At 46.3% G+C, this 27,455-nt stretch overlaps 4 protein-coding genes across 6 annotated transcripts in view; 3 read left to right on the top strand and 1 right to left on the bottom strand.

Annotated features, from left to right (window-relative positions):
* LOC146009823 (uncharacterized) overlaps positions 1–1,943 on the top strand; it is a 29,250-nt gene extending 27,307 nt beyond the window's left edge. Inside the window, exon 5 of the mRNA XM_083150334.1 lies at positions 21–1,943. Within this exon, the coding sequence (XP_083006460.1) occupies positions 21–1,525 (1,505 nt within the window). The 3' untranslated portion in view covers positions 1,526–1,943. The remainder of the gene's footprint in view (positions 1–20) is intronic.
* The window catches only part of LOC146009826 (uncharacterized), a 426,905-nt gene that overhangs the window by 396,493 nt on the left and 2,957 nt on the right, over positions 1–27,455 (top strand). The window contains exons 1-3 of one of the 2 annotated variants that reach the window (XM_083150343.1): positions 18,249–18,383; positions 23,806–23,884; positions 25,558–26,565. In XM_083150343.1, the coding sequence (XP_083006469.1) occupies positions 23,851–23,884; positions 25,558–26,565 (1,042 nt within the window). In that variant the 5' untranslated portion in view covers positions 18,249–18,383; positions 23,806–23,850. Of the gene's footprint in view, positions 1–18,248; positions 18,384–23,805; positions 23,885–25,557; positions 26,566–27,455 lie in introns of those variants that run through there. The other variant, XM_083150344.1, reaches the window with a different exon arrangement.
* The window catches only part of LOC146009807 (uncharacterized), a 234,070-nt gene that overhangs the window by 179,119 nt on the left and 27,496 nt on the right, over positions 1–27,455 (bottom strand). The gene's annotated exons all lie outside the window — the stretch shown is intronic.
* LOC146009818 (uncharacterized) overlaps positions 1–27,455 on the top strand; it is a 119,238-nt gene that overhangs the window by 49,847 nt on the left and 41,936 nt on the right. The window lies entirely within an intron of this gene.

Here is a 27,455-nt window from a genome sequence, read left to right on the forward strand (position 1 = left end):
GTTTATTTCCATTCCAGCAGGTAGACACAACTACAGGGATAGCTCGGAGGGAAGTCTCATTTTTACGCCAGATTTTGACTATAAAGATAACATCACACAAAGTCCTCCAGGAAAGAACTCTCGCCCCCAAAGTTTACATCCTGTCATTTACAGTTCCACTAGATCATCTGCTGCATTTAACGATAATGATAATGACATTTGTTCGGATACCTCTGATATTGCCGCACACAGCGCAGCTCACACAGTTGCTAAAAAACATTTGTGCTCTGAGTGTGGGAAATGTTTTACAAGGAAATCACTTCTTGTAAGACATCAGGGAATTCACACAGGCGAGAAGCCATTTCAATGTTCTGAGTGTGGGAAATGTTTTACAAGGAAAGCATATCTTGTTATGCATGAAACAAACCACTCAGGTGAGAAATTATTTGCATGTTGTGAGTGTGGGAAAGGTTATACACGTAAATCAGGTCTTCTTATTCATCAGAGAAATCACGCAACTGAGAAAAGATATGAATGCTCTGAGTGTGGGAAATGTTTTAAAAAAGAACACAGCCTTATTTGCCATCAGAAAAGGCACACAGATGAAAGACCATTTCGATGCTCTGAATGTGGGAAATGTTTTATATACCATTCTTATCTTGTTACCCATTCAAGATGTCACACTGGTGAGAAACCATTTCTATGTCCTGAGTGTGGGAAATGTTATTCACGGAAATCACATCTTGATAGACATCAGAGAACTCACACAGATGAGAAACCATTTCTATGTCCCGAGTGTGGGAAATGTTTTACAAAGAAAAGAACTCTCGTAAAACATCAGAGAAGTCACACAGTTGAGGGAAAGTTTTCATGTTCTGAGTGTGAGAAATGTTTTATACAGAAAACAGCTCTTGTAGAACATCAGAGAACTCACACAGGAGAGAAACCATTTTCATGTTCTGAGTGTGGGAAATGTTTTGCAAAAAAATTACATTTTGTTAGACATCAGAGAAGTCACACAGGTGACAAGCTATTTTCATGCTCGGATTGTGGGAAGTGTTTTACTCGGAAAGCAGCTATTGTTACACATCAGAGAAGTCACACAGGGGAGAAGCCATTTCCATGCTCTGAGTGTGGGAAATGTTTTACCCAGAAAGCAGTACTTGTTATACATCAGAGAACTCACACAGGTCTGAAGCCATTTATGTGTTCAGAGTGTGGTAAATGTTATACTGTAAAATCACATCTTATTAGACATCAGCATTGTCACGCCACTGAAAAACCATTTTCATGTTCTGAGTGTGGGAAATGTTTTTTGCGTCAAGAACATCTTATTCACCATCTGAGAAGTCACACAGGTGAGAAACCATTTCCATGTTCTGAATGTGGGAAATGTTTTACAAGCAAACCAAATCTTGATGCACATAAGATAACTCACACAGGCGAGAAACCATATTCATGTTCTGAGTGCGGGAAATGTTTTTCAGACAGATCACGTCTTTCGAGACATAAGAGAATTCACCGAGGTGGGAAACCATTTCCCTAAGCTAATGGACATGACAGATACAGTAATATTAAAACAAATGAACAAAACTAGCATGATAAAAAGTCTTGTATAGCCTTAATTGTACATATTCTTGCTGGAAAGTGGGGCTTTTAAATAAAGATTCTTATTATTGATAGTTATTATTATTTAATTCCTGTTGAACTTACTCTTGTGTCTTGTAAATTTCATTACTGTTGATCTACACGCCATCGTCCCAATACACCCTGGCACATGCCTACTTAGTCGTTATTATCTGGTGGTCACTGTACTACAAAAAGCATAAAGAATTCAAGAGAGGAGACAACTCTAATGCCCACATCTCCCCATAATAACTTCAGTACATTTCACCTTCATTTCATGTTAAGTTGTCTCTTTTGTTGGCCTTGGTGTCTTGTTCTTCCATATTTTATGCATTTCATTCCACCCAATAAAAATACTCATTTATCATGTTCAAGTGCAGATTTTATTATGGAAAAGTACATATAAAATCCTGGAATGTACTATTCTGGAAAGGTGGCTTATGCCCTAGCCTGGCACAGTTAGGTAATTGTGCTTTCAGTTGGTGGTGCTAATCTAAGAAGCTCCAATGCCAACCTGCAGCTAGTTATCAGGAAGGGTAAGGAGCTGGAAAAAAGGTGGATGCTTCAGTATGGTCGGTGTAGGTGCTAAGGTGAGGTATGAATGGTGTAATTGGAAAGGTGAGGGTCTGGAGAGAAGAAAGGAGAGAGCTTAATGATTGGTGTAGGTGGTAGGGTGAGGGTATGATTGGTGTAGGGTGAGGGTATTATTGGTGTAGGTGGGAGGCTGAAAGTCTGGTGATCAGAGAGGAGGAAGCTTGAGGAGCTAATTTGTGCAGGTGGAAGGGTTAAGGACTGGTGAGCACAGAGGAAGAAGCTTGAGGGTATGATTGGTGTAGATAGAAGGATGAGGGTGTGGAGGAGGTTTGGTGTAGGTGGAAAGGTGGGGGTCTGATTGGTGTAGGTGAGGGTCTGGAGAGCAGAAAGGCGAAAGCTTAATGGTTTGATTGGTGTAGGTGGAATTTGAGGGTCTGTTATAAAGAGATGAGGAAGTTTGAGGGTCTGATTAGTGTGAGGGTCATGGGGCCAGGAAGGAGGAAGCTTGAGGAGCTAATTTGTGCAGATGGAAGGGTTAGGGACTGGTGAGCTCAGAGGTAGAAGCTTGAGTGTATGATTGGTGTAGATGGAAGGACGAGGATCTGATGAGTAGTGTGGAGGAGGTTTGGTGTAGGTGGAAGCATGAGGTTCTGGAGAGCAGAGATGAGGAAGCTTGAGGATATAATTAATGTAGGTTGAAAGGTGAGGATCTGATGAGAAGATAAGTGGAAGGGTGATGGTCTGGTTGGTGGAGAGAAGAGTCTTGAGGGTCTAGTGAGTATAGAGAGAGTGATTGGTGAAGGAATTATAAGGAATGGTTGGAGAGGGATAAAAGATTGGTTCTTCAGTATAGAGGAGGAATAGTTAATGGAGAAGATTCAATACATTTATATAGATGTCACTGTATTTACCAATTTGAGTGTAGTTACATTAATAGCATTTATTTACTCATGAAATAGAAGAAATGTGAACGCATCCACTGTGTAGTCAGTAATGGATAAGAAGACGCTGCGAAGGGTTCCACCTATATTAGTGGTCTTCAACCCATAGCTACCTATTGTAATTTGCATAGCCCACCTAGACACCGTACTACGGAGTCAACTAGGGAGAAGTGACCTCTGACAGAGTGCCTCTATCAGGACCTGCCTCCTGGAGCCATCACAAGGTGGGAAGCTGCTGAGGGATCCAGCGTCTGTCCCAGAGCAGACAAGAAACTGCAGCGGGGACCCACCACTAAGAGCCACGGGTGGAAAACAGCAGCACAGTGCAGGTAAGCTGGAAGGTAGATGGGAGTCACTGCAGGATGGAGAGGGGATCTGCAGGAGAGTCTCCATGATGCACGTAGTGATAAGATCGGCATGGGGGGGACGGGGCTGGAAGTTGGCCAGACAGAAATGTGGACAACTTGAGAGATTACCAGATGATGTTTTTCAAGAAGTTTCATTTGAGTAGTTCACATCCCCAATTAAGGTCGGCAGCCACTGACCTACACACTTAAGGCATATAGTCCAAGCCGATAGAAAACAATGGCAGCACATACTTCTCAAATATATGGAATATGGGGCCTAATTTTTATTGGTTCGGTAAGCAGAATAATAATCTGCTTACCAAGCGCTGACACACCAGACCAATGCCCCCGCCAAATCCTCTCGGTACCATGCGAGGGTATCCCCTCCTATGAAGCCGAAGCGGAGAGAAATCATTCAATGTTTTCCGACCATCAAATGATTTCTCTCCACTTCAGAAATCAACCTCAGCTGCCCGCCCCCCGGCAGGCACGACCCACCTGCTCTCCCAGGGGAACGCCCATATAACCCTGGGCGTTCCCCTGCTCCAGCCCTCCCTCTTGGTCCTAGCTACTGCTGAATTGTTAAATATAGAACCAAAAGCTACTGAAGAATACCTGAGAGGTCATTGCTGGACGATGTGGAGTTATAGAGGTCATTGCTGGACGAAGTGGAGTTATAGAGGTCATTGCTGGACGAAGTGGAGTTATAGAGGTCATTGCTGGACGAAGTGGAGTTATAGAGATCATTGCTGGACGATGTGGAGTTATAGAGATCATTGCTGGACGAAGTGGAGTTATAGAGGTCATTGCTGGATGATGTGGAGTTATAGAGGTCATTGCTGGACGATGTGGAGTTATAGAGGTCATTGCTGGACGATGTGGAGTTATAGAGGTCATTGCTGGACGAAGTGGAGTTATAGAGGTCATTGCTGGGAGAAGTAGAGTTATAGAGATCATTGCTGGACGAAGTGGAGTTATAGAGGTCATTGCTGGACGAAGTGGAGTTATAGAGGTCATTGCTGGACGAAGTGGAGTTATAGAGGTCATTGCTGGACGAAGTGGAGTTATAGAGGTCATTGCTGGACGAAGTGGAGTTATAGAGGTCATTGCTGGACGAAGTGGAGTTATAGAGATCATTGCTGGACGATGTGGAGTTATAGAGGTCATTGCTGGACGAAGTGGAGTTATAGAGGTCATTGCTGGATGATGTGGAGTTATAGAGGTCATTGCTGGACGATGTGGAGTTATAGAGGTCATTGCTGGACGAAGTGGAGTTATAGAGGTCATTGCTGGACGAAGTGGAGTTATAGAGGTCATTGCTGGACGAAGTGGAGTTATAGAGGTCATTGCTGGACGAAGTGGAGTTATAGAGATCATTGCTGGACGATGTGGAGTTATAGAGATCATTGCTGGACGAAGTGGAGTTATAGAGGTCATTGCTGGATGATGTGGAGTTATAGAGGTCATTGCTGGACGATGTGGAGTTATAGAGGTCATTGCTGGACGATGTGGAGTTATAGAGGTCATTGCTGGACGAAGTGGAGTTATAGAGGTCATTGCTAGGAGAAGTAGAGTTATAGAGATCATTGCTGGACGAAGTGGAGTTATAGAGGTCATTGCTGGACGAAGTGGAGTTATAGAGGTCATTGCTGGACGAAGTGGAGTTATAGAGATCATTGCTGGACGATGTGGAGTTATAGAGATCATTGCTGGACGAAGTGGAGCTATAGAGGTCATTGCTGGACGATGTGGAGTTATAGAGGTCATTGCTGGAAAGTGGAGTTATAGAGGTCATTGCTGGACGAAGTGGAGCTATAGAGGTCATTGCTGGACGATGTGGAGTTATAGAGGTCATTGCTGGAAAGTGGAGTTATAGAGATCATTGCTGGACGAAGTGGAGTTATAGAGGTCATTGCTGAACGATGTGGAGTTATAGAGGTCATTGCTGGACGAAGTGGAGTTATAGGTCCAGTCTGTAGCCAGCAGAGCTATAAGATAATCTCGAATGCTTGTGCTTAAGAGCTGCCACCAGATCCACAAATGCCAAGATCCTTGGGGATGCGGTCAATTTACCTACAATCAAAATCCCGACGATCAAAATACCGACTTGTACATACTTTACCATCCCAGTGGAGGGGGAATATAATAGTGTGCCAATCGCAGCGAGGCACCGTGCCTGAAGCACAGGGTTCATGTCGACCTATGTCAACATACAGACCCATAGATGTGTGTGTCTGCAGTGTGTCACCGGCGTCTGTGAGCCGCGCTTTCGCCAGTTCCAGCTCTGCCCCACTTGTGATGTGACCGTTGCTTAGCAACGCAGCAGCTTGCTCTCCACTTCAGCCGGGTTTCCTGCGGACAGGATAATTACGACCAGCTTATCAAATGCTGGATTAAACAAGTGCAATAAAACTATGCTATGTAGCCTTGAGACATCATTGCGAGCTAACAAGTCTAATATTTGGCTTAATATCGCTACACATAGTACTAACGGTAATACACGGCCTCCCCTGGACAATTGTAGTATCTATGTGATCAGTCTCACTCGCATTTTCTTGGTGCTTATCTGAAAGCGCAGAATTTACCAGTCAGAAGTTATGGACAATAATATATAATTAGTTATACATTGCCATGAGGAAGGGCTGACTGAAAGATCCAGCTGAAACCGGACGCACAGCAGGGACCCCTGGACATATGATGACACAGCCTTGAACAGAGACCCAGCTGTGCGTCCTTACTGTACCAATCAGGAGAAGCGAAACCTGACCTCTTGGCCAATGAAGAACTGTACTGTACCATATTGTCTGGGCCCTTTATATTGCTGCACACGGACTAGGGACGGTCTATTTGGACTGTGCTCAGGACTGAATACAGATACTCGGTCCGAGTGGCGCCCGCGAGTTGAGAGATGGTAACTCTGCTTCTGTATTGTTGTATTTGTACTGTGGCTGATTGTGATTACTTCTATTTTTCCCCTTTTTCATTAGTTATTGTTAAGTATTGTGTAGAGATTTGTATATGGTATTGTTGTTTTATATTAGTTATCCCTTTGTCCATTAGGGACTAAGTACATACGGTGAAGGACTTTGTACCCTTACCCCGAATTTATACCAAGTCTCGTGTAATTCATTCGCAATAAGCAGAAGGGTTTACAGGAATAATACCTGGTACATTGAGAGTGTGTATAAGTACTTAGTACTGATAAGGATCCCGCCATACGGGTATCGGTGTAGTGTGAGATACGCTGATCACTACGTGGCACTACGCATTGGTTCCCCCGTAGTCAGGAATAAAGGGTAATAGTGTGAAGGCACTTAGTACTGATAAGGATCCCGCCATACGGGTATCGGTGTAGTGTGAGATACGCTGATCACTACGTGGCACTACGCATTGGTTCCCCCGTAGTCAGGAATAAAGGGTAATAGTGTGAAGGCACTTAGTACTGATAAGGATCCCGCCATACGGGTATCGGTGTGGTGTGAGATACGCTGATCACTACATGGCACTACGCATTGGTTCCCCCGTAGTCAGGAATAAAGGGTAATAGTGTGAAGGCACTTAGTACTGATAAGGATCCCGTCATAAGGGTATCGGTGTAGTGTGAGATACGCTGATCACTACATGGCGCTACGCATTGGTTCCCCCGTAGTCAGGAATAAAGGGTAATAGTGTGAAGGCACTTAGTACTGATAAGGATCCCGCCATACGGGTATCGGTGTAGTGTGAGATACGCTGATCACTACATGGCGCTACGCATTGGTTCCCCCGTAGTCAGGAATAAAGGGTAATAGTGTGAAGGCACTTAGTACTGATAAGGATCCCGCCATACGGGTATCGGTGTAGTGTGAGATACGCTGATAAGGTTCCCTACATGGCGCTACGCATTGGTTCCCCCGTAGTCAGGAATAAAGGGTAATAGTGTGAAGGCACTTAGTACTGATAAGGATCCCGCCATACGGGTATCGGTGTAGTGTGAGATACGCTGATCACTACGTGGCACTACACATTGGTTCCCCCATAGTCAGGAATAAAGGGTAATAGTGTGAAGGCACTTAGTACTGATAAGGATCCCGCCATACGGGTATCGGTGTGGTGTGAGATACGCTGATCACTACATGGCACTACGCATTGGTTCCCCCGTAGTCAGGAATAAAGGGTAATAGTGTGAAGGCACTTAGTACTGATAAGGATCCTGCCATACGGGTATCGGTCTAGTGTGAGATACGCTGATCACTACGTGGCACTACGCATTGGTTCCCTCGTAGTCAGGAATAAAGGGTAATAGTGTGAAGGCACTTAGTACTGATAAGGATCCCGCCATACGGGTATCGGTGTAGTGTGAGATACGCTGATAAGGTTCCCTACATGGCGCTACGCATTGGTTCCCCCGTAGTCAGGAATAAAGGGTAATAGTGTGAAGGCACTTAGTACTGATAAGGATCCCGCCATACGGGTATCGGTGTAGTGTGAGATACGCTGATAACTACATGACGCTACGCATTGGTTCCCCCGTAGTCAGGAATAAAGGATAATAGTGTGAAGGCACTTAGTACTGATAAGGATCCCGCCATACGGGTATCGGTGTAGTGTGAGATACGCTGATCACTACATGGCACTACGCATTGGTTCCCCCGTAGTCAGGAATAAAGGGTAATAGTGTGAAGGCACTTAGTACTGATAAGGATCCCGCCATACGGGTATCGGTGTAGTGTGAGATACGCTGATCACTACGTGGCGCTACGCATTGGTTCCCCCATAGTCAGGAATAAAGGGTAATAGTGTGAAGGCACTTAGTACTGATAAGGATCCCGCCATACGGGTATCGGTGTAGTGTGAGATACGCTGATAAGGTTCCCTACATGGCACTACGCATTGGTTCCCCCGTAGTCAGGAATAAAGGGTAATAGTGTGAAGGCACTTAGTACTGATAAGGATCCCGCCATACGGGTATCGGTGTAGTGTGAGATACGCTGATCACTACGTGGTGCTACGCATTGGTTCCCCCGTAGTCAGGAATAAAGGGTAATAGTGTGAAGGCACTTAGTACTGATAAGGATCCCGCCATACGGGTATCGGTGTAGTGTGAGATACGCTGATCACTACGTGGTGCTACGCATTGGTTCCCCCGTAGTCAGGAATAAAGGGTAATAGTGTGAAGGCACTTAGTACTGATAAGGATCCCGCCATACGGGTATCGGTGTAGTGTGAGATACGCTGATAAGGTTCCCTACATGGCACTACGCATTGGTTCCCCCGTAGTCAGGAATAAAGGGTAATAGTGTGAAGGCACTTAGTACTGATAAGGATCCCGCCATACGGGTATCGGTGTAGTGTGAGATACGCTGATCACTACGTGGTGCTACGCATTGGTTCCCCCGTAGTCAGGAATAAAGGGTAATAGTGTGAAGGCACTTAGTACTGATAAGGATCCCGCCATAAGGGTATCGGTGTAGTGTGAGATACGCTGATAAGGTTCCCTACATGGCGCTACGCATTGGTTCCCCCGTATTCAGGAATAAAGGGTAATAGTGTGAAGGCACTTAGTACTGATAAGGATCCCGCCATACGGGTATCGGTGTAGTGTGAGATACGCTTATCACTACATGGCGCTACGCATTGGTTCCCCGTAGTCAGGAATAAAGGGTAATAGTGTGAAGGCACTTAGTACTGATAAGGATCCCGCCATACGGGTATCGGTGTAGTGTGAGATACGCTGATCACTACGTGGCACTACGCATTGGTTCCCCCGTAGTCAGGAATAAAGGGTAATAGTGTGAAGGCACTTAGTACTGATAAGGATCCTGCCATACGGGTATCGGTCTAGTGTGAGATACGCTGATCACTACGTGGCACTACGCATTGGTTCCCTCGTAGTCAGGAATAAAGGGTAATAGTGTGAAGGCACTTAGTACTGATAAGGATCCCGCCATACGGGTATCGGTGTAGTGTGAGATACGCTGATAAGGTTCCCTACATGGCGCTACGCATTGGTTCCCCCGTAGTCAGGAATAAAGGGTAATAGTGTGAAGGCACTTAGTACTGATAAGGATCCTGCCATACGGGTATCGGTCTAGTGTGAGATACGCTGATCACTACGTGGCACTACGCATTGGTTCCCTCGTAGTCAGGAATAAAGGGTAATAGTGTGAAGGCACTTAGTACTGATAAGGATCCCGCCATAAGGGTATCGGTGTAGTGTGAGATACGCTGATCACTACATGGCACTACGCATTGGTTCCCCCGTAGTCAGGAATAAAGGGTAATAGTGTGAAGGCACTTAGTACTGATAAGGATACTGCCATACGGGTATCGGTGTAGTGTGAGATACGCTGATCACTACGTGGTGCTACGCATTGGTTCCCCCGTAGTCAGGAATAAAGGGTAATAGTGTGAAGGCACTTAGTACTGATAAGGATCCCGCCATACGGGTATCGGTGTAGTGTGAGATACGCTGATAAGGTTCCCTACATGGCGCTACGCATTGGTTCCCCCGTAGTTAGGTATATAGGGTAATAGTGTGAAGGCACTTAGTACTGATAAGGATCCCACCATACGGGTATCGGTGTAGTGTGAGATACACTGATCACTACGTGGCGCTACGCATTGGTTCCCCGTAGTCAGGAATAAAGGGTAATAGTGTGAAGGCACCTAGTACTGATAAGGATCCCGCCATACGGGTATCGGTGTAGTGTGAGATACACTGATCACTACGTGGCGCTACGCATTGGTTCCCCGTAGTCAGGAATAAAGGGTAATAGTGTGAAGGCACTTAGTACTGATAAGGATCCCGCCATACGGGTATCGGTGTAGTGTGAGATACGCTGATCACTACGTGGCGCTACGCATTGGTTCCCCCGTAGTCAGGAATAAAGGGTAATAGTGTGAAGGCACTTAGTACTGATAAGGATCCCGCCATACGGGTATCGGTGTAGTGTGAGATACGCTGATCACTACGTGGTGCTACGCATTGGTTCCCCCGTAGTCAGGAATAAAGGGCAATAGTGTGAAGGCACTTAGTACTGATAAGGATCCCGCCATACGGGTATCGGTGTAGTGTGAGATACGCTGATAAGGTTCCCTTCATGGCGCTACGCATTGGTTCCCCGTAGTCAGGAATAAAGGGTAATAGTGTGAAGGCACTTAGTAGTGATAAGGATCCCGCCATAAGGGTATCGGTGTAGTGTGAGATACGCTGATCACTACGTGGCACTACGCATTGGTTCCCCCGTAGTCAGGAATAAAGGGTAATAGTGTGAAGGCACTTAGTACTGATAAGGATCCCGCCATACGGGTATCGGTGTAGTGTGAGATACGCTGATCACTACGTGGCGCTACGCATTGGTTCCTCGTAGTCAGGAATAAAGGGTAATAGTGTGAAGGCACTTAGTACTGATAAGGATCCCGCCATACGGGTATCGGTGTAGTGTGAGATACGCTGACCACTACGTGGCGCTACGCACTGGTTCCCCTGTAGTCAGGAATAAAGGGTAATAGTGTGAAGGCACTTAGTACTGATAAGGATCCCGCCATACGGGTATCGGTGTAGTGTGAGATACGCTGATCACTACGTGGCGCTACGCATTGGTTCCCCCGTAGTCAGGAATAAAGGGTGGTACTTGTGAGTTATCTGGGCGTCCGATTTTGGTACTAGATCGCATGCGATATCGCATGCGATATCGCATGCGATTTGCATGCGATTTAGCATGCGATTTGCATAAGATTTGCTATTCATTTCATTACCCCACTATCCCCAAAGTGTGTCTATCAACGTGAACCCGAAGCGTGGCAAGCGCAGCGAGCCCGCGAGGGGCGGCGGTACGCGTCCTCCGACCTTTTCATGCCCTACTATCCACTAGGGTGTGGAGTGAGAATAGAATAGTGTGGCGAGCGCAGCGAGCCACCGAGCCCGAATCGTGGCGAGCGCAGCGAGCCCCGCGAGGGGACGCGGACACCTGTGAAGCCCGCAAGGGCACGCGGATACCTGTGAAGGTGTCCGCGTCCCCTCGCGGGGCTCGCTGCGCTCGCCACGCTTCGGGCTCGGTGGCTCGCTGCGCTCGCCACACTATTCTATTCTCACTCCACGCCCTAGTGGATAGTAGGGCATGAAAAGGTCGGAGGACGCGTACCGCCGCCCCTCGCGGGCTCGCTGCGCTCGCCACGCTTCGGGTTCACGTTGATAGACACACTTTGGGGATAGTGGGGTAATGAAATGAATAGCAAATCTTATGCAAATCGCATGCGATATCGCATGCGATATCGCATGCGATATCGCATGCGATATCGCATGCAAATCGCAAGTACCCAAAATCGGGAGCCCGGATAACTCACAAGTACCTAAAGGGTAATAGTGTGAAGGCACTTAGTACTGATAAGGATCCCGCCATACGGGTATCGGTGTAGTGTGAGATACGCTGATAAGGTTCCCTACATGGCGCTACGCATTGGTTCCCCCGTAGTTAGGTATAAAGGGTAATAGTGTGAAGGCACTTAGTACTGATAAGGATCCCGCCATACGGATATCGGTGTAGTGTGAGATACGCTGATCACTACGTGGTGCTACGCATTGGTTCCCCCGTAGTCAGGAATAAAGGGTAATAGTGTGAAGGCACTTAGTACTGATAAGGATCCCGCCATACGGGTATCGGTGTAGTGTGAGATACGCTGATCACTACGTGGCACTACGCATTGGTTCCCCCGTAGTCAGGAATAAAGGGTAATAGTGTGAAGGCACTTAGTACTGATAAGGATCCCGCCATACGGGTATCGGTGTGGTGTGAGATACGCTGATCACTACGTGGCACTACGCATTGGTTCCCCCGTAGTCAGGAATAAAGGGTAATAGTGTGAAGGCACTTAGTACTGATAAGGATCCCGCCATACGGGTATCGGTGTAGTGTGAGATACGCTGATCACTACATGGTGCTACGCATTGGTTCCCCTGTAGTCAGGAATAAAGGGTAATAGTGTGAAGGCACTTAGTACTGATAAGGATCCCGCCATACGGGTATCGGTGTAGTGTGAGATACGCTGATCACTACATGGCGCTACACATTCGTTCCCCTGTAGTCAGGAATAAAGGGTAATAGTGTGAAGGCACTTAGTACTGCGAAGGATCCCGCCATACGGGTATCGGTGTAGTGTGAGATACGCTGATCACTACGTGGCACTACGCATTGGTTCCCCCGTAGTCAGGAATAAAGGGTAATAGTGTGAAGGCACTTAGTACTGATAAGGATGCCGCCATACGGGTATCGGTGTAGTGTGAGATACGCTGATCACTACGTGGCACTACGCATTGGTTCTCCTGTAGTCAGGAATAAAGGGTAATAGTGTGAAGGCACTTAGTACTGATAAGGATCCCGCCATACGGATATCGGTGTAGTGTGAGATACGCTGATCACTACGTGGCACTACGCATTGGTTCCCCCGTAGTCAGGAATAAAGGGTAATAGTGTGAAGGCACTTAGTACTGATAAGGATCCCGCCATACGGGTATCGGTGTGGTGTGAGATACGCTGATCACTACATGGCACTACGCATTGGTTCCCCCGTAGTCAGGAATAAAGGGTAATAGTGTGAAGGCACTTAGTACTGATAAGGATGCCGCCATACGGGTATCGGTGTAGTTTGAGATACGCTGATAAGGTTCCCTACATGGCGCTACGCATTGGTTCCCCCGTAGTCAGGAATAAAGGGTAATAGTGTGAAGGCACTTAGTACTGATAAGGATCCCGCCATACGGGTATCGGTGTAGTGTGAGATACGCTGATCACTACGTGGCACTACGCATTGGTTCCCCCGTAGTTAGGTATAAAGGTTATAAGTTTACGGACACATTAAGTACACTGGGAAACTTACTTATCGGCCATCGGTTTTAGGATTTATTAGGATTTAACACAAATGAGGTGTACTCTTAAAAATTGGGAGAATGGTAGACCCTTTTTGTAGAGATGGGATGCTGGCTAGAACAGTGTAAGGGTGCATTAAGATCTGTGGGTTTCTTAAAGAGCCCTGTTATAATTACACCATCAACTAATGTAATTTGTACATCCAAAAAATGTATCGTTTTGGGACTGATGTCATAAGTGAATTTTATTGTTGAATCTAGGGCATTAATATCCTTTATAAGACCCACAACCTCCTGCTCCTTGACCAGTCCAAATCATGAGCAGGTCATCTATTTACCTGGTAAGAAAGATGATGTTTTTAGCCACCTTATCAGGAAAAAATACATCTGTCTCGTATATATATTTATTTATTATATGTTTCCAGGTATGCACACTAAATTTATATATGTATAGCAGTTCTTCCAAAAGAAAAGTTTATTTGATCCTTCAATGAGTTGTCACAGGTAATACAGCAATATGGAAACGTACCAACGCGTTTCGTCTAGAAAGACTTCATCAGGGGAACAGTAATAAAATCTACAAATTGTTTTAGTTTACAATAATAAAACATAGACCATATTTCACAATAGACCAATTCATTTTAGACATTTGTAAAAGAATACATTTAAGAAGAAACAAAACCGAAGAAGAAGAAACTGGTGGTGAGCTGGACATGACGAATGGAAAAGCATAAAAAAAGTAAAAAGCGATAGTGTTGAGGGCTGAGTATACCTTTCAGCATAAATGTGTTCTCATGACTCTCATGGTGAGGCAAACGGTAAACTTAGAACTAGCACCTCGCTGGCGTGGGCCTCCTCTTAAAGGCCTGGGCCATGCAGAGGGATATGTGAGGCAAACTGGTCCTAAAAGAGCTAAATGGATGGTGGCCCTGCCAGCTTGGAACCTGTTGACCCGGTATTCTGTACCATGGTACCTATGACTATGCGGCCTTGCCTATTCTGGGAAACAGTTATGTTAGGGGGTCGTAAATTTCCTGCCTTCACCCCTTGAGTGGTGGGTTTTCCTGGGGCAGGACAAACCAACCAGAGCAGGTTTGTCCTGCCCCAGGAAAACCCAGCACTGAAGCTGCAGACACTTCTTTCTGAAGGTAGTGCTGCTGCAGTGAGAACCTGAAGCAGCAGCGGCCCGAGAGGCCATTTGGGAAAGTTTGTGTCGTTTGGGGGGATGTCGGGCACCCGAACAGAAGTGAACAGAGGAGCTGAGGAACGATCTGCGATGATGGCGGCGTGGTGTGCCCGGTGGCGGCGGGGAGTTCCCAGGGTGAAATGTACAGGTGATGGCGGAAGGGGGGGGTGATCGGGGGGTGGGCGCAGGCAGATGGGTTGCTACTACAAGGTGGTGCGCCAGTGGTGCACCGCTGGAGGCACCACAGGCATGCACCTACATATCATTTTATGTCCAGTACTTTTCCGTAACAGCTCGCTGCGGCAATGCGGCTGAGCCCGGAAAAATACCACCAAAGTGGTTAGTAGGCACAGGCAGTGAGCTGACACTTGTGTCTAAGGCTGTGTTGCCAAGGGTAACTGAGAAAGTACAAGGTTTTGTAGAGGTACTGTGTGTCCATGGTTCCTCTGAGTGGGTCCCAACAGTTCACATTAGAATTGGCTTAAGGGACAGCTGGCATGAAGTGATAGCAGCCGTAGGCCCGACACTTCCTTACTCATTAATTTTGGGCCGCAATTTCCCAGGCTTTAAGGATTTGCTGTCTGAACAGTCGCCGCCCCCCCCCCCCCCCCCTAACTGAAGCTACTGTTCTTATAGGAAGTCCTTCACCTGTAACTATTGCTAAAGAGCTGTTGTTGCGGTTTACCCTTCTGGGATTTCCTAAAGAGATCCTAACGGATCAAGGGACCCCTTTTATGTGCAAAGTTTTTTTTTCGGCTCCACACCTCCATCTATCATCCACAGATGGATTAACTGGTAGAGCGCTTTAATAGGACTCTCAAAATGATGATCCGAAGGGCTGTCTTGGACAACAAATGGGAATAGGATGACGTATTTCCATACCTGATGTTTGCCATTCGGGAGATCCCAAGGTCATCAACTGGCTTCAGCCCTTTTGAGCTGCTTTATGGGAGAGAATCCCAAGGAATTCCGGACATATTGAAAGAGGGCTGGGAACAACAACAGTCAGAGGAATCCAGCTCCGTGAAGTTTGTAAATAAACTTTACTGGCGACTTCACCAAATTGGCCCAAATGTCCATGAAAATCTAGTAAAAGCCCAAGCCAGACAAAAGCGGGCCTATGATGCCACGACAGAAGTTCAAGAATTCCGTCCAGGGGCCAGTGTCCTAGTCCTCGTTCCCACTCAGGAGAGTAAGCTGTTTGGCTCACAGGAGAGGTCCTTATAAGGTAGTGGAGGCTGCAGGCCCCATATGCTATAAGGTTAGACAACCAGAAAGAAGCCACGCTGAGCAGATCTATCATGTGAATCTGCTGAAGGAAGAACCTACACCAACTCTCCTTGCCAGTTCACCTGGGAGTTCGGAGGTCCCATTAGCCGAGACCTTGACATCTACTCAGAGGAGGGAGGCTGAAGCCCTAGTTTGAAGGAACCAAGATGTCTTCTCAGTCATTCCTGGATGGACCTCCTTAATAGAACATGAAATTACCACTCCTGAAGGGGTAGTAGTAAAACAAAAGCCGTAACCACATCCCGGAGGTTCGGAGAATGGTGGTAAAGGCTGAAGTACAAGAAATGTTAAAGTTAGGTATAATTGAGGAATCAAGTGACTGGTCTAGTCCCATAGTCTTAGTGCCCAAACACAATGGGACATTCAGATTCTGCAATGACGTTTCTAGGTTTGCTGCCTACCCGCTCCGCAGAGTCGAAAACCTGGCTGGTGGCAGAAGTCTCACAACGCTAGACCTGGGTGCTAGCAGATACCCTTCAGTAAAACCGCAAAAGAGAAAACGGCTTTCTCTACTCCTGATGGACCAGTATCTAGTGCTTCTATGTTTACAGTACCGACTGGGAGAGTCATTTGGAAAAATGACAAAAGTTATTCGATACCCCCATTATGTGGTGAAACAGGGAGTGATGGTTCCCATGGTCACAGCTGCCCTGTAAAGGGTTAAGGAGCCGTCCAGCATCAGTGAGAGCGATTTGCAGTCAGGTAACAGAACCTGGGTCACTGCAAAGCCAGGAACGGGTCTCTGAGGTGTGTTTGGGGGATAGATGGGTGGGATTCCAAATTCAGCTCCAGTCCAGGATTTCAGACCTGCACAGCCACAGCTGGGAACTCGGCTAATTGCAGGAAAAGGGATTGTTCTAGGTGTATGATGGAAATGCTGCACCACAGGCTGCTCCCCCTGTATTATCTATAACAATACAGCCTACACTACCTGTATGATGATAATGCTGCACCACATGCTGCTCCCCCTGTATTATATATAACAATACAGCCTACCCTTCCTGTATGATGATTATGCAGCACCACAGGCTGCTCCCCCTGTATTATATATAACAAAACAGCCTGCGCAACCTGTATGATGATAATGCAGCACCACATGCTGCTCCCCCTGTATTATCTATAACAATACAGCCTATGCTACCTGTATGATGATAATGCTGCACCACATGCTGCTCCCCCTGTATTATATATAACAATACAGCCTACCCTTCCTGTATGATGATTATGCAGCACCACAGACTGCTCCCCCTGTATTATATATAACACTACAGCCTGCGCTACCTGTATGATAATAATGCTGTACCTCAGGCTGCTCCCCCTGTATTATATATAACACTACAGCCTGCACCACCTGTATGATGATAATGCTGCACCACAGGCTCCTCCCCTGTATTATATAAAACACTACAGCCTGCACTACCTGTATGATGGAAATGCTGCACCACATGCTGCTCCCCTTTTATTATATATAACACTACAGCCTACGCTACCTACAGGGTTGCCGACCCTCCCGGAATTTCCGGGAGTCTCCCGAAAATCGGGTACCCCCTCCCGGCCCCCGGAAGGGTGGGCAACCCTCCCGGATTCAGGGGGGACCCCCGCTGACCCCCGGATCGCGGCATTAAAATGCCGCAATCCTCGGGTCTCAGAGGAGGGGGCGGAGCTAAAACGACAAAATCGCGTCATTTTAGCCCCGCCCCCTCCACGGAGATCCATGAATTTGCTGCTGTAACAGCATGGGGGCGGGGCTTAGTGATGTCACTTGTAAGCCCCGCCCCCTGAGCGGCTGCTGAAACTCTCCTCTCCGGGCTTCTCCCGGAGAGGAGATTCTTAAAGTCGGCAACCCTGCTGTATGATGATAATGCAGCACCACAGGCTGCTCCCCCTGTATTATATATAACAATACAGACTGCGCAACCTGTATGATGATAATGCAGCACCACAGGCTGCTCCCCCTGTATTATATATAACACAACAGCCTGCACTACCTGTATGATAATGCTGCACCACAGGCTGCGACCACTGTATTATAAATAACACTACAGCCTGCACTATCTGGATGATGATAATGCTGCTCCCCCTGTATGATATATTACACTACAGCCTGCACTACCTGTATGATGATAATGCTGCACCACAGGCTGCTCCCCCTGTATTATATATAACACTACAGCCTGCACTACCTGTATGATGATAATGCTGCACCACAGGTTGCTCCCCCTATATAACACTACAGCCTGCACTACCTGTATGATGATAATGCTGCACCACAGGCTGCTCCCCTGCACTGTATAACAATAATTATAAATGCTGCCAGACACCACAATGGCCGCTCCCTCCTCCTGACTCGTCCAATAAACCACGCCCCATACACGCCACTCAATTGCTGCCGCTGCAAATTACTGTTCCGCCCTAATTTCATGTTGCCCGCCCCTCCCTGTGATTGGCTCACACATTAACCAATCATGTGGCACAACAGAGGAAGACGTCCTGTACCCAGTAACCGTCCGTATAGCTCCATCACTAGGGAACACAGCGGCAATCCCCCGTGTCCTGACGGGATATAGAGGGGGCGGGGCCACAGAGCATTCAGTCGCCATTTTGCCGTAGTCATTACAGACATCTACGGTCAGGTAATGTGCAATTAGTATTATTATACAGGGGGAGCAGTCTGTGGTGTCCTATTGTTCTTAATATACAGAGGGAGCAGCCTGTGGTGTCCTGTTATTATTATACTGGGGCGCAGCCTGTAGTGTCCTGTTATTATTATACAGGGGGAGCAGTCTGTGGTGTCCTATTGTTCTTAATATACAGAGGGAGCAGCCTGTGGTGTCCTGTTATTATTATACTGGGGAGCAGCCTGTAGTGTCCTGTTATTATACAGGGGGAGCAGCCTGTGGTGTCCTATTGTTCTTAATATACAGAGAGAGCGGCCTGTGGTGTTTTATTGATATTATACAGAGCCTGTGGGGTCCTTGTATTATTATAATTATACAGGGGGAGCAGCCTGTAGAGTCCTGTTATTATTATAGGGGAGCAGCCTGTGGTGTCCTATTGGCCCTTATTCTGGTTATCCGGCCCTTATATCCGCGTGCGTTCGGCCCGCCGATGTTTTGTGTCTGCGCATGTGCGAGCGGGGCGTACGGCCAAATCCCGCATGAAATGTGAACACTCCGAACAGGGGGTGGAGAGGGGCGTGAAGGGCTATTTGGGCTTATTACCATATGCGTACGCCCCGCGTTTCATGGGCGTTCCCATGCAATCGCTGGGCGTACGTATGGTAATGCGGCCGTGACGCACGTGTAGGGGGCGGACATATGACATCGCCGGATGTCAGCTGCCCGCCCAGATCCCTGCTTTTGCACGGAGAAATGTCCGTGTGGTCTGAGGTTGCGGGAGCTGGTGGAGCACTCGGTCCTGCCTTCGATGGTCTGCGGCCATCGAATGATGGGGGAGGTTCCCTGAGATGGAGGAGGCGTATTCCGTGTAAAATACACGTGCGGTCCGTTCGGCCAGCTTCTTACCGCGTACGGACGGAGTTGGCGATCCGTATGGAAGGCGGGGTTTCGCACGCACGGTCCTGGCCGCATAATCGGATCCGGCCGCACCGACCAGAATAAGGCCCATTGTTCTTAATATACAGAGAGAGCAGCCTGTGGTGTTTTATTGATATTATACAGAGCCTGTGGGGTCCTTGTATTATTATAATTATACAGGGGGAGCAGCCTGTGGTGTCCTGTTATTATTTTTATACAGTGGGAGCAGCCTGTGGTGTCTAGTTGTTATTATTATTATTATACAGGGGGAGCAGCCTGTGGTGCCCAGTTATTATTATACAGAGGGAGCAGCCTGTGGTGTCCTGTTATTATTATACGGGGGGAGCAGCCTGTGGTGTCCTGTTATTATTATACAGGGGGAGCAGCCTGTGGTGTCCTTTTATTATTATACAGGGGGAGCAGCCTGTGGTGTCCTTTTATTATTATACAGGGGGAGCAGCCTGTGGTGTCCAGTTGTTGTTATTATTATTATTATTATTATTATACAGGGGGAGCAGCCTGTAGTGTCCTGTTATTATTATACAGAGGGAGCAGCCTGTGGTGTCCTATTGTTCTTAATATACAGAGAGAGCAGCCTGTGGTGTTTTATTGATATAATACAGAGCCTGTGGGGTCCTTGTATTATTACAATTATACAGGGGGAGCAGCCTGTGGTGTCCTGTTATTATTTTTATACAGTGGGAGCAGCCTGTGGTGTCCAGTTGTTGTTGTTATTATTATTATACAGGGGGAGCAGCCTGTGGTGTCCAGTTATTATTATACAGAGGGAGCAGCCTGTGGTGTCCAGTTATTATTATACAGGGGGAGCAGCCTGTGGTGTCCTGTTATTATTATACGGGGGGAGCAGCCTGTGGTGTCCTGTTATTATTATACAGGGGGAGCAGCCTGTGGTGTCCTTTTATTATTATACAGGGGGAGCAGCCTGTGGTGTCCTTTTATTAGTATACAGGGGGAGCAGCCTGTGGTGTCCAGTTATTATTATACAGGGGAAGCAGCCTGTGGTGTCCAGTTGTTATTATTATTATACAGGGGGAGCAGCCTGTGGTGTCCAGTTATTATTATTATTATACAGAGGGAGCAGCCTGTGGTGTCCAGTTATTATTATACAGGGGGAGAAGCCTGTGGTGTCCAGTTATTGTTATACAGAGGGAGCAGCCTGTGGTGTCCAGTTAATATTATACAGTGGGAGCAGCCTGTGGTGTCCTGTTATTATTATACGGGGGGAGCATCCTGTGGTGTCCTGTTATTATTATACGGGGGGAGCAGCCTGTGGTGTCCTTTTATTATTATACAGGGGGAGCAGCCTGTGGTGTCCAGTTATTATTATACAGGGGGAGCAGCCTATGGTGTCCAGTTATTATTATACAGGGGGAGCAGCCTGTGGTGTCCAGTTATTATTATACAGGGGGAGCAGCCTGTGGTGTCCAGTTGTTATTATTATACAGGAGGTGCAGCCTGTGGTGTCCTGTTATTATACAGGGGGAGCAGCCTGTGGTGTCCTGTTATTATTATACAGGGGGAGCAGCCTGTGGTGTCCTTTTATTATTATACAGGGGGAGAAACCTGTGGTGTCCTGTTATTATTATACAGGGGGAGCAGCCTGTTGTGTCCTGTTATTATACAGGGGGAGCAGCCTGTGGTGTCCTTTTATTATTATACAGGGGGAGAAACCTGTGGTGTCCTGTTATTATTATACAGGGGGAGCAGCCTGTTGTGTCCTGTTATTATACAGGGGGAGCAGCCTGTGGTGTCCTGTTATTATTATACAGGGGGAGCAGCCTGTGGTGTCCTGTTATTATTATACAGGGGGAGCAGCCTGTGTAGTGTCCTGTTGTTATTATTATACAGGGGGATAAGCCTGTGGTGTCCTGTTATTATTATACAGGGGGAGCAGCCTGTGGTGTCCTGTTATTATTATACAGGGGGAGCAGCCTGTGTAGTGTCCTGTTATTATTATACAGGGGAGCAGCCTGTGGTGTCCTGTTGTTGTTGTTGTTGTTAAACATTGGGAGGAGCCTGTGGTGTCCGGTTATTATTATACAGGGGGAGCAGCCTGTGGTGTCCTGTTATTATTATACAGGGGGTGCAGCCTGTGGTGTCCTGTTATTATTATTTAGGGGGAGGAGCCTGCGGTGTCCTGTTATTACTATGATACAGGGGGAGGAGCCTGTGGTGTCCTGTTGTTGTTGTTGTTATTATTATTTTTATACAGGAGGAGCAGCCTGTAGTGTCCTGTTGTTGTTATTATTATACAGGGGGAGCAGCCTGCGGTGTCCTGTTATTACTATTATACAGGGGGAGGAGCCTGTGGTGTCCTGTTGTTGTTGTTATTATTATTTTATACAGGAGGAGCAGCCTGTAGTGTCCTGTTGTTGTTGTTGTTGTTGTTGTTATTATTATTATTATACAGGGGGAGCAGCCTGCGGTGTCCTGTTATTACTATTATACAGGGGGAGGAGCCTGTGGTGTCCTGTTGTTGTTTTTATTTTTATACAGGAGGAGCAGCCTGTAGTGTCCTGTTGTTGTTGTTATTATACAGGGAAAGCAGCCTGTGGTGTCCTGTTATTATTATTATACAGGGGGAGCAGCCTGTGGTGTCCGGTTATAATACAGGGGGAGCAGCCTGTGGTGTACTGTTATTATTATACAGGGGGAGCAGCCTTTAGTGTACTGTTATTATACAGGGGGAGCAGCCTTTAGTGTCCTGTTATTAAACGGGGAGCAGCCTGTAGTGTACTGTTGTTATTATTATACAGGGGGAGCAGCCTTTAATGTACTGTTTTTTTTATACAGGGGGAGCAGCCTTTAGTGTATGGTTATTATACAGGGGGAGCAGCCTTTAGTGTCCTGTTATTATTATACAGGGGGAGCAGTCTGTGGTGTCCTGTTATTATTATACAGGGGGATAAGCCTGTTTTGTCCTGTTGTTGTTATTATTATACAGGGGTAGCAGCCTGTGGTGTCCTGTTATTATTATTATTATACAGGGGGAGCAGCCTGTTGTGTACTGTTATTATTATACAGGGGGAGCAGCCTTTAGTGTCATGTTATTATACAGGGGAGCAGCCTTTAGTGTTCTGTTATTATACAGGGGGAGCAGCCTTTAGTGTCCTGTTATTATACAGGGGGAGCAGCCTTTAGTGTCCTGTTATTATTATACAGGGGGAGCAGTCTGTGGTGTCCTGTTAATTTTATACAGGGGGAGCAGCCTGTGGTGTCCTGTTATTGTTATTATTATGCTGGGGGAGCAGCCTGTGGTGTCCTGTTATTATTATACAGGGGGAGAAGACTGTGGTGTCCTGTTAGTATTATTATACATGGTGAGGTGGGACAGTACAGTGACATATGAGATGGAATAACACAGGTCCCGGCACATGCTGATATGTGGTATTATTATTGTACAACACTTTTGTTGGTAAGCTGCTCAATCAGAGGTGTGTCATTCAGGTGCCAAAAGGGAGGGGTAATTCTGGTTAGGAAAAAACATTTTGTATCCCAATTGCACACTGAATGAGAAAATAACTACATATTAATCAGATAATACAGAGATCTTGGTTGCATATATCTGCAGATATAGGGCTAAGCCCCCAGGCCGGACGTCAAGGCCTCTCTGTCACTGGGGGTCCCTAATACTGGGTATGGGTCTGGGGTGTGGGCCCCCAACATGCCGACACAGGCTGAGTACTCCAGGGCAGCACACAAATGAAAATTAGTAAGGGTTAATAAGAAGCACATAAGTGCTATGTAGGGAAGTGAAGGTGGAATTAAAATACAAAATATATACAATGTGATAGGAAAAATAAGAGTTAATAAAGTGTTAGGGTGTGCTGACCTGGAGCAGACCAGCCCTACCAACACAGGAGGCACCACATTCCCAAACCCATCTCATAAGCAATAACATATATGTCTGGGCTTAATAGCTGGCTCTCAGATGTTATACGCCATTATCATGTGGCCTTACACTGGGCTATTAAGCCCAGACATATATGTTATTGCTTATGGGATGGGTTTGGGAATGTGGTGCCTCCTGTGTTGGTAAGGCTGGTCTGCTCCAGGTCAGCACACCCTAACACTTTATTAACTCTTATTTTTCCTATCACATTGTATATATTTTGTATTTTAATTCCACCTTCACTTCCCTACATAGCACTTATGTGATTCTTATTAACCCTTACTAATTTTCATTTGTGTGCTGCCCTGGAGTACTCAGCCTGTGTCGGCATGTTGGGGGCCCACACCCCAGACCCATACCCAGTATTAGGGACCCCCAGTGACAGAGAGGCCTTGACGTCCGGCCTGTGGGCTTAGCCCTATATCTGCAGATATATGCAACCAAGATCTCTGTATTATCTGATTAATATGTAGTTATTTTCTCATTCAGTGTATTATTATTGTATAAAGGGGGGGATACATACCCTACATTATGTGGGAGACTGCATAGGACCAAGGGCCCCATTACTGTGTCTGCATCTAACTCACATTCTGTGTTTTTACATAGGAGGCGGAGTATATAGAGGAACACAGGGCTCTGTACAAGGACGTGATGATGGAGAATCACCGGCCCCTCACATTACTGGGTAAGAGGAGACATTTATTGTACAGGGGAGAGCAGGTATGGGGGTCCCCTATATACACCCAGCATCTGATAATCACATATATACAATGTCCTCAGTCACTGCGTGTCTCCTACAGATGGGCCCAGTAACAGGAATACCCCAGAGAGATGTCCCCGTCCTCTATATTCCCAGGATAATCACATATATACAATGTACTCAGTCACTGCGTGTCTCCTACAGATGGGCCCAGTAACAGGAATACACCAGAGAGATGTCCCCGTCCTCTGTATTCCCAGGATAATCACATATATACAATGTCCTCAGTCACTGTGTGTCTCCTACAGATGGGCCCAGTAACAGGAATACCCCAGAGAGATGTCCCCGTCCTCTGTATTCCCAGGATAATCACATATATACAATGTCCTCAGTCACTGTGTGTCTCCTACAGATGGGCCCAGTAACAGAGATACCCCAGAGAGATGTCCCCGTCCTCTGTATTCCCAGGATAATCACATATATACCATGTACTCAGTCACTGCGTGTCTCCTACAGATGGGCCCAGTAACAGGAATACCCCAGAGAGATGTCCCCGTCCTCTGTATTCCCAGGATAATCACATATATACCATGTCCTCAGTCACTGTGTGTCTCCTACAGATGGGCCCAGTAACAGGAATACCCCAGAGAGATGTCCCCGTCCTCTGTATTCCCAGGATAATCACATATATACAATGTCCTCAGTCACTGTGTGTCTCCTACAGATGGGCCCAGTAACAGGAATACCCCAGAGAGATGTCCCCGTCCTCTGTATTCCCAGGATAATCACATATATACAATGTCCTCAGTCACTGCGTGTCTCCTACAGATGGGCCAGTACCAGGAATACCCCAGAGAGATGTCCCCGTCCTCTGTATTCCCAGGATAATCACATATATACAATGTCCTCAGTCACTGTGTGTCTCCTACAGATGGGCCCAGTAACAGGAGTACCCCAGAGAGATGTCCCCGTCCTCTGTATTCCCAGGATAATCACATATATACAATGTACTCAGTCACTGTGTGTCTCCTACAGATGGGGCCAGTAACAGGAATACCCCAGAGAGATATCCCCGTCCTCTGTATTCCCAGGATAATCACATATATACAATGTCCTCAGTCACTGTGTGTCTCCTACAGATGGGCCCAGTAACAGGAATACCCCAGAGAGATGTCCCGTCCTCTGTATTCCCAGGATAATCACATATATACCATGTCCTCAGTCACTGCGTGTCTCCTACAGATGGGCCCAGTAACAGGAATACCCCAGAGAGATGTCCCTGTCCTCTGTATTCCCAGGATAATCACATATATACAATGTCCTCAGTCACTGCGTGTCTCCTACAGATGGGCCCAGTAACAGGAATACCCCAGAGAGATGTCCCCGTCCTCTGTATTCCCAGGATAATCACATATATACAATGTACTCAGTCACTGTGTGTCTCCTACAGATGGGCCCAGTAACAGGAATACCCCAGAGAGATGACCCCGTCCTCTGTATTCCCAGGATAATTACATATATACAATATACTCAGTCACTGTGTGTCTCCTACAGATGGGCCCAGTAACAGGAATACCCCAGAGAGATGTCCCGGTCCACTGTATTCCCAGGATAATCACATATATACCATGTCCTCAGTCACTGTGTGTCTCCTACAGATGGGCCCAGTATGAAGACAGAAGATACAGAGGGAGGAGAAGAGACGTATGTGACTGATATGAAGGCAGAAGATACAGAGGGAGGAGAAGAGACGTATGTGACTGACATGAAGGCAGAAGGTACAGAGGGAGAAGAAGAGACTTATGTGACTGATATGAAGGCAGAAGATACAGAGGGAGAAGAAGACACGTATGTGACTGATATAAAGGTAGAAGTTATAGAGGAAGAAGAGACGTATGTGACTGATATGAAGGCAGAAGATACAGAGGGAGAAGAAGAGACGTATGTGACTGATATAAAGGTAGAAGTTATAGAGGAAGAAGAGACGTATGTGACTGATATGAAGGTAGAAGATACAGAGGGAGAAGAAGAGACGTATGTGACTGATATGAAGGCAGAAGATACAGAGGGAGAAGAAGAGACGTATGTGACTGATATGAAGGCAGAAGATACAGAGGGAGAAGAAGAGACGTATGTGACTGATATGAAGGCAGAAGATACAGAGGGAGAAGAAAAGACGTATGTGACTGATATGAAGGCAGAAGATACAGAGGGAGAAGAAGAGACGTATGTGACTGATATGAAGGCAGAAGATACAGAGGGAGAAGAAGAGACGTATGTGACTGATATGAAGGCAGAAGATACAGAGGGAGAAGAAGACACGTATGTGACTGATATGAAGGCAGAAGATACAGAGGGAGAAGAAGAGACGTATGTGACTGATATGAAGGCAGAAGATACAGAGGGAGAAGAAGAGACATATGTGACTGATATGAAGGCAGAAGATACAGAGGGAGGAGAAGAGACGTATGTGACTGATATGAAGGCAGAAGATACAGAGGGAGAAGAAGAGACGTATGTGACTGATATGAAGGCAGAAGATACAGAGGGAGAAGAAGAGACGTATGTGACTGATATAAAGGTAGAAGTTATAGAGGAAGAAGAGACGTATGTGAGGTGTGATCAGCAGTGTAAGGAGGAGGAAATCCCTACAGATATCAGCACAGGTGAGTAATAAGGAAGATATAACATGATAGTCACATTCTTCATACTTTTTCCATCTGAGGATAGATTGTGAGGGAAATCGGTGGATTTAAATGCCATCATAAAACAATCAATTCATGTAAATTGTGCCAACTTGGAAGAACCATTGCCAGAAGATATAGATAAAGCAGTAAGTTTGATTTATCTTGGCTTCAATAAATACTACACAGGCAAGTGTCAGCAAACAGAGTAGCGATATAACATCTTTAGTTATAACAAAGAACATGAGTTCAGTGTGACCACCATCACACTAATCGTCACCCCAAACTATGGCCTGGCCAGCTTGGCCAGCATCAGGAGCCCAGAACTCTACATAGTGACAAGACAAGGAGGCGCTGAAAGTGTAGTAAATTAAACACCAATTTATGGTTGTAATGTAGTTGTAAGAAAATATGGATATTCGTATATGAGTTTGGTACCGTTGAAGGTTAATTGAAAATAGGAAAACAGTAATTTTCTTGCAAACACTTAGAATGATTTCTATGTCTGGAACACAGCTCAGTACCAAGTACACAGTGAGGACTCCTGGTGGAATTTTTGTTCCCTGAGGAATTTGGTTTTCAGACTAAACGCATCAGAGGTTCCATTTCATCTAACAGAATTTTTACATTTTTATTTAATTTGTCTCTCACTGTTTTGTCCTTAAGTTTTAAAAAAACAACAACAACAACATCGTATTCTTAGATGGCCCAACCATCGGAGAGTTGGAATCCTTCGAATTCTGGAGGATTGAGATCTCAAACTATTTCAGATAGTCATTCAATTCCAAAGTGGAGCCTTTTCATCCTGGAACTGTTAAGGCTGGCCTGTTTGAGTAAAGAAACACTTTTAAACCTTGTATCATTGTATAGTA

This window comes from Crinia signifera, chromosome 6, assembly GCF_055691185.1.
Source record: "Crinia signifera chromosome 6, ASM5569118v1, whole genome shotgun sequence".
Classification (NCBI taxonomy): Eukaryota; Metazoa; Chordata; class Amphibia; order Anura; family Myobatrachidae; genus Crinia; species Crinia signifera.